The sequence below is a fragment of the Amblyomma maculatum genome, chromosome 1 (assembly GCF_055883805.1).
Source record: "Amblyomma maculatum isolate TAMU_Amacu chromosome 1, ASM5588380v1, whole genome shotgun sequence".
NCBI classification, from domain to species: domain Eukaryota; kingdom Metazoa; phylum Arthropoda; class Arachnida; order Ixodida; family Ixodidae; genus Amblyomma; species Amblyomma maculatum.
In genome coordinates this window covers 456,367,912-456,382,528 of record NC_139344.1, presented here as the reverse complement: position 1 = coordinate 456,382,528, position 14,617 = coordinate 456,367,912, and the positions used below count along the sequence as shown (strand labels likewise).

Genomic DNA, 14,617 nt, shown 5'->3' with positions numbered 1-14,617 from the left:
ATGTAGTAGCTGATATAGGAATTTTAATCGCGCCAACTTTGCTCTTGCTGATAGCGCTTCGAGCCCGGATATTACAGCTAGTTCGGTTGGTGAATCTGTTCGCTTGTATTTGTTACGTTGTGAATGAATCTTGGTGCTTTACGCTGTATTCTTTGAAGCCTTGAATTGTTAGTAAGAGACTGGGGAAACCAAACGGTGTTAGCGTATTCTAGTACTGGTCTAATAAAAGACTTATAAGCTAAAGGTTTAGTGTGTGCAGGGGTTAGGTGAATGCATCTTCTAAGAAAACATAACTTGCGCAATGCTGTAGCAGTGATGTTACTAATGCATTCGCTCCATCTAAGATCTGAAGTCAGTGTGACACCTAAATATTTGGCTTGTTTACAACGGTAAGTGGAATGTCATTCATTTTATACACAAAATTAGAAGGCTGTTTTTTCCTGGTAACTGTCATTGCTACTGATTTCTTTGTGTTGATTTTCATCTGCCAGTTACAACATTCAGCTTTTTTTTCTAATGACCTATTAAGGATGGCATGATCTTCGTGGCTTCTTATTTCTCTGTATATTATGTAGTCGTCAGCAAAGAGTTCGATCTTACAATTAATATTGGCAGTAATATCGTTAATAAAGATAAGAAATAACAGGGGTCCCAGAACAGAGCCTTGAGGAACTCCGGATGTGACTGCTACCGATATAGATTGCACATGGTGGTAGAATACGAACTGTGACCGTTGATGCAAAAAGTCCTCTATCCAAGCCAATATTTCGCTATCGCCAATGAAGCTCCGCAACTTTGCGATAAGTTTCGAATGACATACGCAGTCAAATGCTTTAGCGAAATCGAGTAATATGATGTCAGTTTGGCTGCAGTTATCAATATTTAAAGCGAGGTCGTGGACAACTTTCGTTAATTGAGTAATGGTAGATAAAACGCGGCGAAACCCATGCTGATGACGTGATAATAAATTAAAGCGTTCTATGAACTCAGTTAGATGTTTTGAAATTATATGTTCTAACAATTTACATGCAGTGCTAGTCAGTGATTTTGGCCTAAAATTCGATACTAAAGAAGTGCTGCCTGATTTATGAGTTGGTAATACCTTGACTCTTTTCCAGTCATGTGGCAGTTTGCAGGTACTAAAAGATTTACGGTAGCTGAGACCTGGAACTTGCTGCATGGTTTGGCGTATCGTTTTAAAAAGGCGTTAGGAATTTCATCGCGACCGGTTGCTTTCTTATCGTCCAGGCCAAGATAAAGATAAAATACCAGCGTCGGTAATAACAAGAGGGTCTATTTTTAAAACATCATATATTTCTGTAACGGGTATACAGCAGTCTCTTCTTTCCGGTTCATGTCATGTTTCCGTGCACGTTTCGTCATAAGACACCATAATTATTCAGTTCAGTTAAGTCGTTCAGTCGTGTCCGACTGAACCGACCATAATTATTACCGTATATCAAATAGTCCTTGCCGAAGTATCACTGACTTTGCTTAGTTGAGAGTGCATGCAATCAGCCGTAGCTTATGCGTCTTTGCTTTCTTTCCAGGAGCTCATTACGTACAGTACCATTCAAAATCTCCCCTACATGAACTGTGTCATACAAGAGACCCTCCGCCTCTACCCGCCAGCTTTTGCGTGAGTATCAGCATGATGCACGTAAAGTGTTTTCATGACGCAGTGCTGAGTAGTGCATTTTGAAATTGGGAACATGATCATTGGTAGCATTCTCTTCTCCCTTCCATATCACTCACTTGAAGATTTTCAATGGCATGCCAATCGGGGCCAAATGTGCCCTGTGCAATGCCGATGAAATTTTCTGCTTTCTCATAGAGATTTCTCGTCAGCTAGTGTCCTCCACATTTCTTCACGATGCCGACACAATGCTTGCGCCGAACTTCCGTGATCGCACGAGTGATTTGAAACGTTCAGAAATTTCAATACAATGAATCCTTCATCAGATTTAATTTCCTCTTTTTTATGTAATGCACTCAAGAAGTAGAATAAAAAAACTGATGGCGGCACAACTTTGTTAAGCCGAAAGTCACCAAACGGATTGTTCTGTAAGAGCGACTCGAACGTTCTCGTCCCCGATACACAGGCTGCCAACCGTATAGTGGCATCGGTGATTCGGCGTATCTTTTTTGCGCCTTCCGAATCTTCTTGCTTCATTTGACTGGCTTCTTCTTCCCCCTCTTTTTTTTTTTCTTTATTGCCAGTCAACATTTTTATGCATCCATGTACTTCTCCTTCCCCCTCTTCCCTTCTTCTGTGAGTTAGAGCAAGTAGTTACCGTGGTTACGACGCATGCGCAGTAGTGACTAGCGACGCTTACTTTAATGCGCCCCTGATAGCCCAGTGTAACATTAACTGTAAAAGATCTTGCGGATGCGAGTTGACCTGCCAGTGTTGTTCCAAAAACATTTTGATGCTGGTTATCCTTGACATGCGTGGCGACCACCACCAGATTTTTCAACAAGGCGCACGCCAGAAATTTCGAAACTGACAGACAGGCTACCGCCCGTAATGCAGCTACTTTCAACGAGAGAGGCTGGCAACTTTTTAATTATTTTGAACCTGCTTAAACATCGTGAAATGCCTTGGCCCTACGAATCCCTTTGCTACCTGGTATTATTGAATTGGTCGCTTTATCCTAGATATTAATAGGGGATATGTCAGTTCCCCAAAAGCAACTCACGTGAGTTCCGTTAAACTGACAGCCAGCTGTGTGTATGCATGTATTTCAGAAATTATCTTCAGCTAGCCAAATCCTCCCACAAGCAGATCGCATTGCCCGCCACAGACACCCGAATGCTGTTTATCAGGAACGCCTCCATACAATAATATCCAAGCAATCAACCTTTTTAAAGACTTCCCACAACTGGAATACCCACCCGACTGAAGTGAAGACCATCATCAGTCATCGGCTATACGAATCCGCCGTCGAAGAAGCACTTTCATTCATATAAATATTTGTCTATATGCAATCTCCCAATCATGCAATGCTACCAAAGGAACCTTCAAAGAAAAATAAATAAATTTGAAAAATAACGATTTGAGTTACCGTACATAAACCAAAATTTCATCTACCTTTATTTTTTTCTGCACCTTGTGCCTGCCTCATTCAGACGGCCCATGCAACGTTCACCCGCATGTTAAAGACGTCGTGTCATGATCTCCTTTTCCATATCATCATGCAGGTTCGTGACGCGTGAGGCCGTGGTGGACAAACAGTACGGCAAGATACGCATCCCTGCCGGCACAGTTGTTATGGTGGCCTCTGAATACATCCAGAGGGATCCCCGACACTGGGATGACCCGGACAAATTCAACCCTGACCGGTAGGAGTTTTTTTACACAGGGTTGTCCTTACATGTGAGAGGTGGCGTACTGTATTGGACCTACTGGGCGCATTTTAGTTCTTACAGGGTTGCAAGTACGCCGCATCTGATTCGATATTAGCTTGAATGTGGAACCCCACACTTTGTTCCTGGCGATGTCATTCGAGCGCTTGTGTGGCCCTCAACGAGCCAGGCCATCGAATTGATGTTGGACATCGCGTAAGAGCAGAAACCCGGTTCTAGCCATATACTCCGTACGGACGTGTGGACAAAGCCACTTCCCATAGGGCACACCTACGTCATGCGCACGCGAGCCCAGAGACTGTGGGCGAGCAAGATTCACAGCACTGCGTGGGTACGCGCCACTGCAAGAAGTCATTAACACTTTGTTGTATTGATGAAGCTGCGTTGCACTGAATGTAGAAAGGCGGGGGAGGGGGGTGTGCGGGAGACTGAACTTTTACTGTGCAATTTGAGGTCACAATTTTTAACAGGTTACTTGAGAGATGGTCCGCGGGCCAACACTTCGCGCTCCCGCGTGAATTGTGCTGCGAGCGAGAAGCCCTATTGCAATGTTCTCGTGCTGATTTTTCGGGAGGGGGGGGGGGGGGGTTCAATATTTTAAACTTTATCCGCAACAAACTGCAGCCTTTGCGTAAGCAGATACTTCGGCGACCTGTAAGAGCCAGGTGCGACATGTAGATGGACCTGTACGCACTGCCGATACAAGGCCCTGCCGTGGCTGCGGAGTTGACTCCACTATGTTTATAAAATGGCCTGATTACTGACGTTTTCCCACCACAACAAAGGCCATTGGAAACACACAGATCCCCTGTGTCAGTAAGCTGCCTTTTTGCAGTGCCTTGTTGCATTTTTTAAAATCAGTGTTAGTTGCATAACCGTTATACCTAAATACATGTGTAGCCGGCGGGACAATTTTTTGTTGCTAATCCGGGCTGTGTCAATGTTTGTGAGGATATGTTTGCAACCATATAATGGTAAAATAACACAATCATTTTGTTCCACTGGCCAACTCGAGTTCTTTTTCGGTATTGGCCTCGCAAGTTAAAATCGAGTGCCGAAAATAAATATTTGTTTCATCTTTATATGCAATATTTTTTTTCGATCATAACTTCGCCCTTTTTCTAAACAGATGGTCTACTAACTACAGCTATAAACAAGGCAAGGAAGTATTGGTAACCTTTTGAATGCTCCCAGTTCACTTCGTTTACCGTTTAGCACTATTGTCTGGATGTAAAACATTTTATTTATTGTTTGGAACACTTAAAGCGACAGCATGGAAGGCCCCTTTCACCAGAAAATCGGGCATGTGCGTCGTTGTCGATGTCGGCGCTGGGAGCAAACAATCAGGAGCATACCTCCGACATGTGGTAGTTAAGGCAGGACAAAGATAGGCCGGCGGGTATTGTGGCCTCCTGAGTTCGCATGATATGCGCGAGTTAGCCGCTGCTACCACGACAGCAAAATAACTGTCAGAACAAAAATAAGGTGCAGAGGAAATGGAAGGTGCTTTCTGATCCTGCGTGATAGTTTATTGGTGCCCCTCAACAGAAAAGCATATAGCTGATGTACATTGTCGGTACTAACGCATGGGCAAACACTTTGGGGCTAAAGAAAAGGGTTGAACTTGGTTTTAGAGCAGTACAGAGAGCCGAAGAACAGAAGATTTATTTATTTATTTATTTATTTATTTATTTATTTATTTATTTATTTATTTATTTATTTATTTATTTATTTATTTATTTATTTATTTATTTATTTATTTATTTATTTATTTATTTATTTATTTACTTATTTATTTATTTATTTATTTATTTATTTATTTATTTATTTATTTATTTATTTATTTATTTATTTATTTATTTATTTATTTATCCTCAGGACCCGGGGGCATTACAGAGGGGAATGGGATACATAAAAGTATATGAAAGTACAGCAAAGCTACAGAAAAAATGCAGTACAAGTAGACAAAAAACATGCTCAAAAAGAAAAAGGAAAACAAAACTTCACAATGCAGTGGGGATAAGTAAAAACTATGTCAGGAAGTAAAGGGCAAACAACATCGTAACAAGCATAGACACATTTAAAGAAAAACAATGGCTTTTCGAAATGCGTCGTTATCTGTTATACATGCGATATCATGGGGAAGGTGATTCCAACTGACACAAGTTCTAGGTATGAATGAGTCATGGAAACATTTTGTGTGACTATATGGAACCCCAACTTTATGGCGGTGATCAATGCGCACTGATATGTAAGATGGTCTTGTTAGTAATCTTTCTTTCAGGTAGCTGTTGTGGTAAATTCTATGAAAAAGGGATAATGATGCTACTGATACGTATATAACGATAAGAATTAGGGCGAGAGCAAGGCGGGTCATGCAACAAACGTGCATTAATGGCATTCTATTAAAAATCAAGAGGAAAAAATGGGTTCGGCACGTCATGTAATGCCAAGGCAAGAAAAGCAATGGTCCTTATCTGGGGGACTGAAGAGATTCCAAGGGGAAGACAAGTGTCGCAGGGGACGGCATAAAGTTAGTTGGGCGGATTCGATTAGGAAGTTTGGGGCAGCTGGCTCGAGAGTTGATTGGAGTGATATACCTTGCTGAAGACGTAGTCAGGAGAACAATAATGCGTACGCCGAAGGTTTTTACGATACACACGCCGTTCATATCGCGCGTTCTATAACTTATGCAATGCGAACAAACTAATGATTTTCAAAAAACAAAAAGCCATGTCTCGAGTTTTCAGTCTTTTGACGTCTATACAGTTGACTGCGACCAGAAAAATCGGATAAGTGACCCATCATGGGCTTCTCGTACTGGTTACTCTTTTCGGCGCGCAGCCAATAGCATGCTCAGGTTCTGCTGATGTCCGCTATTGCCAGTTGTGTAACTAGCATTAGTTTATGATTGTCAAGACGCAACTATTTCACAGAACCCAAAACCTGCGTGCTAATTTGCGATGCAACTGTCGTTCTGTGTCGCAGGTTCTTGCCTGAAAACAAATCTAAGATCAACACGATGGCCATGCAAGCCTTTGGCAATGGGCCCCGCAACTGCATTGGCATGCGCTTTGCACAAATGGAGCTGCGGTACACGTTTGCGCACATCCTGCGGAAATACCGGCTGGAGAAGACGGAGAACAGCGAGAAGGTGAACTCCGTACTTCGACTTTGAACTGCCGTTGCGACGCTTTGGCGCAGCGTTAAATAGATTAGTTTGAACTGGGCCGCCCACGGTTAAAAAATTTGATGAGAGCGGGTGGTTTCTTCAACTTTTCTGGGCTTTTTTTTTCTTCTTACCTTTTTCTCTCTTCTCCTTCCACTTCCCCTTATTCTTCTCTGTCTTGGCTCAGCTTACCTTGACGAACGTATTTTTACGACAGCTACAAAATGCGCCTCATTATTGTCACTAGGGGTCAGTTCAGTCGTTCAGTCGTGTCCGACTCTTCGTGACCCTATGGACCATTTCACGCCACGCTTTCCGGTTTCTCACTATCTTGCTAACATTACATAACTTCATCTGCAGCGCCTCGAGCCATGACTCAGCGCGAAAGGGACTTTTAGTCTTGGCACTGCAGCCACTTGAATTGAAGCTCCCGTTTGCCGTTACCGCCAGGTGCGAAGTTTGCGCAGTTATTCAATTTTTGAACGCAAAAGGCGTTCAACCAATCGAAATTAATTGACAATTGACGAAATGGAAACTCCTGTATGTTTGTTAACAACGTCGGCAAGTGGCGTAGGGAGTTCGCAGCTGATCGCACTGAAATTCGTGACGAAGAAAGATACTGTCAATTTCTGAAGAGAAAGTCGGGAAGAGGTCGAAAAAATGGTGCGCCAAAATTGGAGGATCGCACTCGATGAACTCTGAATTTTGGTCCCTGGTGTTTCTAGAAGCACTACCGATCGGAATTTGACAGCAAAGTTGAAATATCGGAATGTGCGCGCAAAATGGGTTCCCCGAAGTCTCACAGACGGCAACGCGTTGACTTGCCCCGCGAGTTTCCTCGGCGTTATGGAAAAGGAGACCTTTTGGATCCCATTGTTACGGGTGACGAAACCTAAGCATTCCACTTCACACCTGACATCAAACAAGAATCACTTGAGTGGCGGCATCCCTGTTCGCCCAAGCCGCGAAAATTGAAGTGAACACAGTCTGCCGGCAGAGTCGCGGCAACTGTGTTTTTGGATCGAAAAGGGGTATTTTTGGTCAACGTCATCGATCCTGGCACCAAAGTCAACGCGGACAGATATTGTGAGAGCTCGGATGGGCGATTCAAAATCGCAGAAGAGGAATGCTGAGCAAGGGCGACAACGCTCGCCCCCACGTTGCCCGCCAAACCGTCGCCCTCCTGCAACAGTTTGGATGCGACGTCATCAACCATTCACCCTACAGTCCGGACATGACACCAAGTGACTGCCACTTGTGGCCAAAGCTACTCACTGGAAGGCGCTGCACAGATGACGACTAAGTAAGAGATGTGGTCAAACCGTTCCTCAAAGGCATGACGGCGAGCTGCTATGACATGTGAACACGCAAAAACAGCCCCAGCGTCTATTACATGCGTTGTTTATTAGCTTAATCTCCAACTGTCTTAACATGCATGACTGGCGAGCTGTCACGTAATAAAAGATACTGTTCTATTAGCTGCAACCCTCTAAAGTTTACCGGATACGTAGATCAGGAAATGACATAAAGACATAAAGTGACCGAAACAACGTTCTTTTAGCTTGTTTAATGTCGATTTTCAAAGTAGTGCTTGACAGCCGGATTTCGTGAGCAGCCTGAGGATATTGTTACATATTTATTTTTTCTTCTTTGCAAATGTGAACTATCTACGTTGTGATCCTAGGAACGAGATTATTGTTTCTTCTTCTCGGGGACAGATATGGCAATCCAGTAAAGACAATTTTAATAAACTCCAAAAAACGTTACCTTATCATCAGCATATGAGCATTCACTTTTTTTTTAACATATAGTGGGGAATTCTGCCGCTCTAGTTCGACTGTAATCTTTCGCAATAACCAGAGATTTTTTTGCAAACATTTTGATGGAGGCAAAACGAAGTGGCATCCGTGTGCTGTGCGACGTCATAACACGTTGAAGATCCTCGGGTTACCAGGGACGGGAGCGTGAGCGGGTGTCCAAATTAGCTAAATTTTCCTATTCCGCGTTCTTTGAGTGAGAATTTTGGCTGCCTCCGGCGATATTCTGCCTTTACCAAAATTTTTAATGGCAGTTTTGCTGTCGCTAATTATGAACTTGGCGTCCGTTCCTACGCAAGCTAGCGCTATCGCAACTTCCTCCGCAGTCTTTATGTTGCGGCCTCTGATGGCTGCCGCTGATACCGGCGCCCCTCGGCCATCGATTACCGAAGCTACCGCCAAACCTGTTCTTCCACTTGCCGCATCAACATAGACTACTTCCTTCGCTCCCATGTTCTTGAACCGTCGCTCTAGAGCTTCGGCTCGTTTGGCCCTTTTTTCGATAATAAATTCTGGATGCATGTTTCTAGGGAAGGGGAGCACTACCAAGACGTTCCTGCTTTACCTACTAATGGTGACTTTTTTTGAACTCCTCTCTCTGGGTTGAAGCCTACTTTTGCAAGGATTACCCTGCCCGTCTCGGTCGTGCTTAGTCTCTCTAATTGGGAAACTTTCACTGCCTTCGCCAATTCTGCCCACGTGTTATGCGCCTCGAGTTCGAGCAGTCGTTCGCTCGAGGTACCCATGGGCAGTCCTAGCGCCTTCTTAATGCATCTTCGGATCAGGCAGTCCCATTTCTCTTTTTCGCCAGCCTTGATGTCCTGGTAAGGCGTGGCGTAACTGATTCTGTTTATTACGAACGCCTGGATCAGTTTTAGTAAATTTCTCTCCTTGAGGCCTCTTCCTTTAGTGGCGAGCCCCCTCAAGAGCCCGAGGGTTTGCATCGCGTAACTAATTTTTTCAGGACCTCTCCGTTATGGCCGTGAGATTGGATGACCATCCCCAGAATCCTGATCTGATCTACTTTTGGCACCGGTTTGCCCTCTATCTGAATATGAAACTCCCCGCTATTCTTGCAGTGGAGGTACTTCGGGTTATATACGAACAACTCAGATTTTTGCTGGGAGCACGAAAGTCGCCTTTCAGCCGCGTAATCGACAATGATGTCGGTCGCCGCCTGCAGGCGTTGCTCCGTACTCGCTTCACTCCCCTGGTTAATCTAGAGGTTGATATCGTCCGCTTACATGCTAAAATTTAGCCCCTTGATTTGGTTACGTTTACACGGGATGCCTATCATTACCACATTGAATAGGAAAGGCGATAGCACTGAGCCCTGCGGCTTCCTATCGCTACCGTAGGAGATTATAAATTTTGAAATATCATGAAGGCTTTTCTGCCCGATAAGACGTCTTTTATGTAGTTGTACGTTCTCTCCCCGACTCCGAGCACTTCGAGCCCTTCGAGGATAGCCTCGTGCCTGACATTGTCGAAAACTTTGGTGAGGTCTAGGCCAAGGATCACTTTGGCGTCTCTCGATGGCGAGTGTATGATATCATGTTTTAGTCAGAGCATTGCGCCCTGCGTGCACAAGTGTGATCGGAAACCGACCGTTTCGTGCGTCCACAGGTCGTTTTGCTCCATGAAGCACGTTAATCTCGTCTGGACTGCGTGCTCCAGCAACTTCCCTACGCATGCGGTTAGGAAATTGGTCTCAAATTTTCCAATTGCGGGGGTTTTCCCGGTTTGGGTATTAGTATTATGTTTGCCGTTTTCCATTGTTCAGGCAACTGGCTCGTTTCCCAAACTTTTCCAATTAATTCCGTTAGAAGACCAATAAAGTCATCGTCCAGATTCCTTAGCATTTTATTGGTGATCCCATCGGGGCCCGGGGCTGATTTAGTTTTTAGTCTTACAATTTCCGCCCTTACCTCGGGCTCTGTGATGGGGGCGTCAAGCGCCTCGTTGGGCCGGCCAACATAGCTCGGGAGGGGGGAACGCTGGTTGTCTGCAACGTACGTTGTTGCTAACTTATTCATCGACGCCGCATCATCTCCTTCAAAGGCGTGTCTGACTTTTGCCATTGTTATTCCCGATTGAGTCCGAGCTCTCTACTTCAGGGTAGCCATCCAGCCCCCCGAACACTGAGCATACGACAAGCGTCTGCAAAATTACGGGGAAATCATCGACCATTATAAATTGGGACGTAGACTGGTACCCCAGCCAGATGTTAGCCTAAATAATAGAGAAGCTGTCGCGTAGAGGCGGCTACGAACCAATACGTTCATGAACCCGATCTGGGCGTTTCACGCGCTATCAGACCTTAGGGACAATGATCTGTGCAAACACTGTGGGGCGAGAGGGACCCTCGACCACATAATTTGGGAGTGCCCACAATCTCCAGGGATAGGATAAAATATTACAAGAAGAATAGCCTGGGATACCATGCTGCGAAGCGCTGACCCTGCGATCCAGCACCGCACCGTCCATCTGGCGGAATAGGTCGCAACAAGCCAAGAGCTACCTGCCAGCCTCTAATCCGCGGGGGCACGACTGCCGGGGGCGGGGAAGAGGGCGCCCATTTCCAATGGAAATAAAAGTTGTACAACCAACCAACCAAGATCCTCAGGTGGTCGAAATTACTCCGCAGCCCTCCAATACGGCTCCCCTTTCTATCTTTTCACTTTCATTTCCCCCTTCCTTCTTTTATGGCGCTGTTCAGGTGTCCACAGAGCAAGTGTGACAAATACTTCGCCTTTCCCTTCCTGTGAACCAATTATTATTATAGCACTTGTTTTAAGCAAATTGTGCCAGATACCATCATGCGATCAGAGAGCCCTACCAAGACATCGACTGAGGTACATCACTTTTAATAGAGTCTATGATCAATCAGTGCTGGATATGGTTAGTTCTGGCAGGTATTCTGGCTCGTGCAGCGATACTGAGCCTGTTTTTATTAACATTGAAGGCCCCGCCATCTTGAGGACAGGTCCGCTATCGTGGGTTTGCCCGACAAGCGAAAACTTCAATCTGTAAAAAAACTTCGGTTTATTCCGGATAAACAGAAAGCCCTATTTAAAGGTGCAGCATCGGACGCTGCTGCAAAGCGAAGCATGGCGCGACACTTGCGACAGCGCCAAAAATTACAACTGAAGAGGCTTCGGGACTTTAAGACTTTAACGCGGAAAGATGAAACACGTTGCGGCGCTAATAGCGCGATGCATGGAGGCCAAAGGGTTCCGAGCGATACAAAAAACATTCCCTCTCGCGTGGCAGCAACTCCGCCGGATCGACAGAGCGCGCAAGACGGCAAAGGCCACTGAGGCCCTGAACTGAGGGTCCCACCCACACCGGGAGAATTCCCTTTCGCTAAATAAAGTTTTTCATTCATTCATTCGCGAAAAAAACAGATGCTTAACCCATGTCCGGAGGCACCCGTTCAGTATTAGTCCGAACAAGACACGTACACGTAAGTTGGGCCCGTGCCGCTCGCCGACTGCGCAACAGCCCACACCCGGCTCTCGCCGCCAAAATCTCCCATTCTTCGCTTCTGCGGTCGTTATCTATCCTCACTGATTGGCTAATCAAATGCCGCCATCACGACTGACATATAAGGTAAGATGGAGTCCAAAGTCAGACTCCGCCCGCACACTAATGTATCGCGGGGAGAGAAAGTTCCGCAATTCGAAAAATAAATGAATAGGTCAATGAGACAAAAGTTTTTGATTTGAAGTTATTAAATAAAAGGGGGATGTGCTACTAAAGCGACCCACAGCTGAGGAAGCGGGCCCGGGGAGACCCCACGTATCTCCCCTGGGAAATAGCGGAAGGGATGGGTTGTATGGTAAGGGAAATAGGAATTAGGATAGGGTTATGGGAAGTTTGAGGGGAATGTGGGCAGCGTAGGATTTGACTGTCAGACAATTCGAGTTGAGCTCCCATATGGGCTTCCGTAGAGGGCGAGCACTCGCTCTTAGCCGAATATGCGGCCCTCGGCCCTTGGATCATTCCTCCACCGCAATGCGTTTGCCGGGTCTCCGACTTCTGAGACAGGTTCCCTACCTGAAGCCGCTTTTGAGGTTCCCCGTCCACCCAGCTCAGTTCCCCCACCCAGACTCTAGTCGAAGTACTGAGAGACAGATTTTGCAACGTTCATGCCTACTTCAAGGTACTCCGCAAGTGGCCAGACTTTAATCTGGCGCACACTGATGGATACTCTTTCACGGTTTTCGCTCGGCAGGTCACTCATGAGTAATCGCGCTGCTCGCGCATGCATCATGACAAATAGAAAAGAGCGCGCGTAGTTTGAACACTAAGAAGTACCGCCAGGCTCCACAAAATGTTATCCTGATAAGAGCTAGTTGCCCAACATTCATACTTTTGTGTGTGTGGCAGAGCAATTGCGGTCGGAGAGACTAAAATTTCTGGCTTGTTTAATTGAGCGTAGTCTGCTCAGAAACTAAGAAATAATCATCGAATATTCTAGGAAACCAAAGCACGTCGTTAGAGGATGGTGTGTCACACCGAAAACAACGAAATAACTTTAAAACTTTCCCCTACAAAAATCACTTTCTGGTTAGGATTAGACGATAATATTGCTGCGTTTAAGGCTTTTTTTAGCGTCAAAGTCTTCTCCACCACTTTGGGAGAGGCAGTAAAGGATCGATATTTTGTACGACGATAGAATGCTTTTGTTACCAAGCGCTCCAGTATGCAGCCAGCTTCCGTCAACAACGTAGCATGTACGTCGAGGCAACACATCCGGGCTTCTAAATCTTTAAGTTTCACAGAATGCATCTGAAAAGAACGAATGTCTTTTGCGTGCAACCGGAAGGACCAGTTTGCGGCCATCCGCCAGGAGTCGATTCGATCACATGGAGACGTGGTCCACCGGTTACCATTATCCCACGCTGCGTTTGAAATGCGATGAAAAGCCGAATACTCACTGCATTTGAGAATAGCGCTCCTAAACACTTGTGCATCATGAAACCAAGAAACAAACCTACCGATGTGGCTTTTACTAAATCGAACGAATATTTAAAAATGTGCGTTGTTTCCCTGGTTTCCTGACTTTGTTCAGTTCGTTTCCAGGTCTTCATTTTTTGAACAGGACGTCACCTGCATTTCTGTCGGTAGAGATGTTTAGCCTACAGAAGACTTACTAGCATAGATGTACACCAGTCTACCGCATGCCGGCTGCGCAGGCGCACTGGAGTCCGGTAAACTAGTATTCCTGTAAGCTAACAAGTATCCAGTACGCTTAAGGTCTGTGCGATCTCGCGCTACACAAGATGAGTCGTTTGCAGTGTCTTACGGGCTCTGTAAGGGCTGTTGCGGGACATTCAAAATCCATTGTATTTATTATACGCCGATAGCGCAACGTAGTGCATTAAAGCAAAAATATCCAAAAGCTAGCCACAAATTCGCCATAGTTCTTGACTTAGACGTGAACAATTTATTTCACACCTGACACGATATGTCACCTAGATGCATTGCTGACTTATGCTTTACTCATTCTTTTACCATATTTTCCCTTCCTTTCAGGACCCGCCTCGCATTGCGATGAACCCTATCATCTTGAAGATCAAAAACGGAGTCAAAGTACGGGCAGTGCCCCTGTGACCTCTGCGAGCAGAACTCTTAGACGTTATGGGCTACACGGGGACACTAAGGCATTGATGCTTAGGTTGGCACGTCCAATAATGCTGCGTTGAATTCTCGGTTTTACTCTATCCAGCACAAAACAATAATACAAACTGCATGCCAGCACGGATGCTTAAGAATTTCAAAGTATGTTTACACATATGTCTTCCTTGTTTATTGTTACTTGCCCTTGCGCTCTTTGGTGTAGTTTGCTTCTAGCAGGTGTGTCTAGCTCCCAATTCAGGTGTGTTGCATCAACTCCGCATTCTCTGCGGGAGGAATAAATGTAGAATAAAAGGTTTTCCCTAAATAACACTCGACTCATTTCTGAAAAACGGCTTGAAAGCCACTATTTTTTTTATCCTCCGCAGAACGTGTTTAGTGTGAAAGGTGAGTGGATGACAAGCGGAAAATCTATATTTGGACCCGTACTATCATTTTGTCAGGCTATGTCGCCTTCAATGGTACAGATAGCATAAACTGTCATTTTCAGCTATTTTCAAAGAGCTACCTTGTTATAGCTTTGCGAAGTAGTTCATATGCGAAATTTAGCTTGTGCTAATAAGAAGGAGAAATTAGTTCATGCCGTTGTAATAGCACATAACATAAGCTACTTTGAGTTATG

At 45.1% G+C, this 14,617-nt stretch overlaps 1 protein-coding gene across 3 annotated transcripts in view; it reads left to right on the top strand.

The window, feature by feature from the left end:
• LOC146209723 (cytochrome P450 3A6-like) overlaps window positions 1-13,971 on the top strand; it is a 73,798-nt gene extending 59,827 nt beyond the window's left edge. For all 3 annotated transcript variants that reach the window (XM_084587446.1, XM_084587445.1, XM_084587444.1), the window contains 4 exons: window positions 1,551-1,639; window positions 3,202-3,342; window positions 6,355-6,520; window positions 13,894-13,971. In XM_084587446.1, coding sequence (XP_084443572.1) covers window positions 1,551-1,639; window positions 3,202-3,342; window positions 6,355-6,520; window positions 13,894-13,971 — 474 coding nt within the window. The remainder of the gene's footprint in view (window positions 1-1,550; window positions 1,640-3,201; window positions 3,343-6,354; window positions 6,521-13,893) is intronic.
• Window positions 13,972-14,617: the final 646 nt, after the last annotated feature.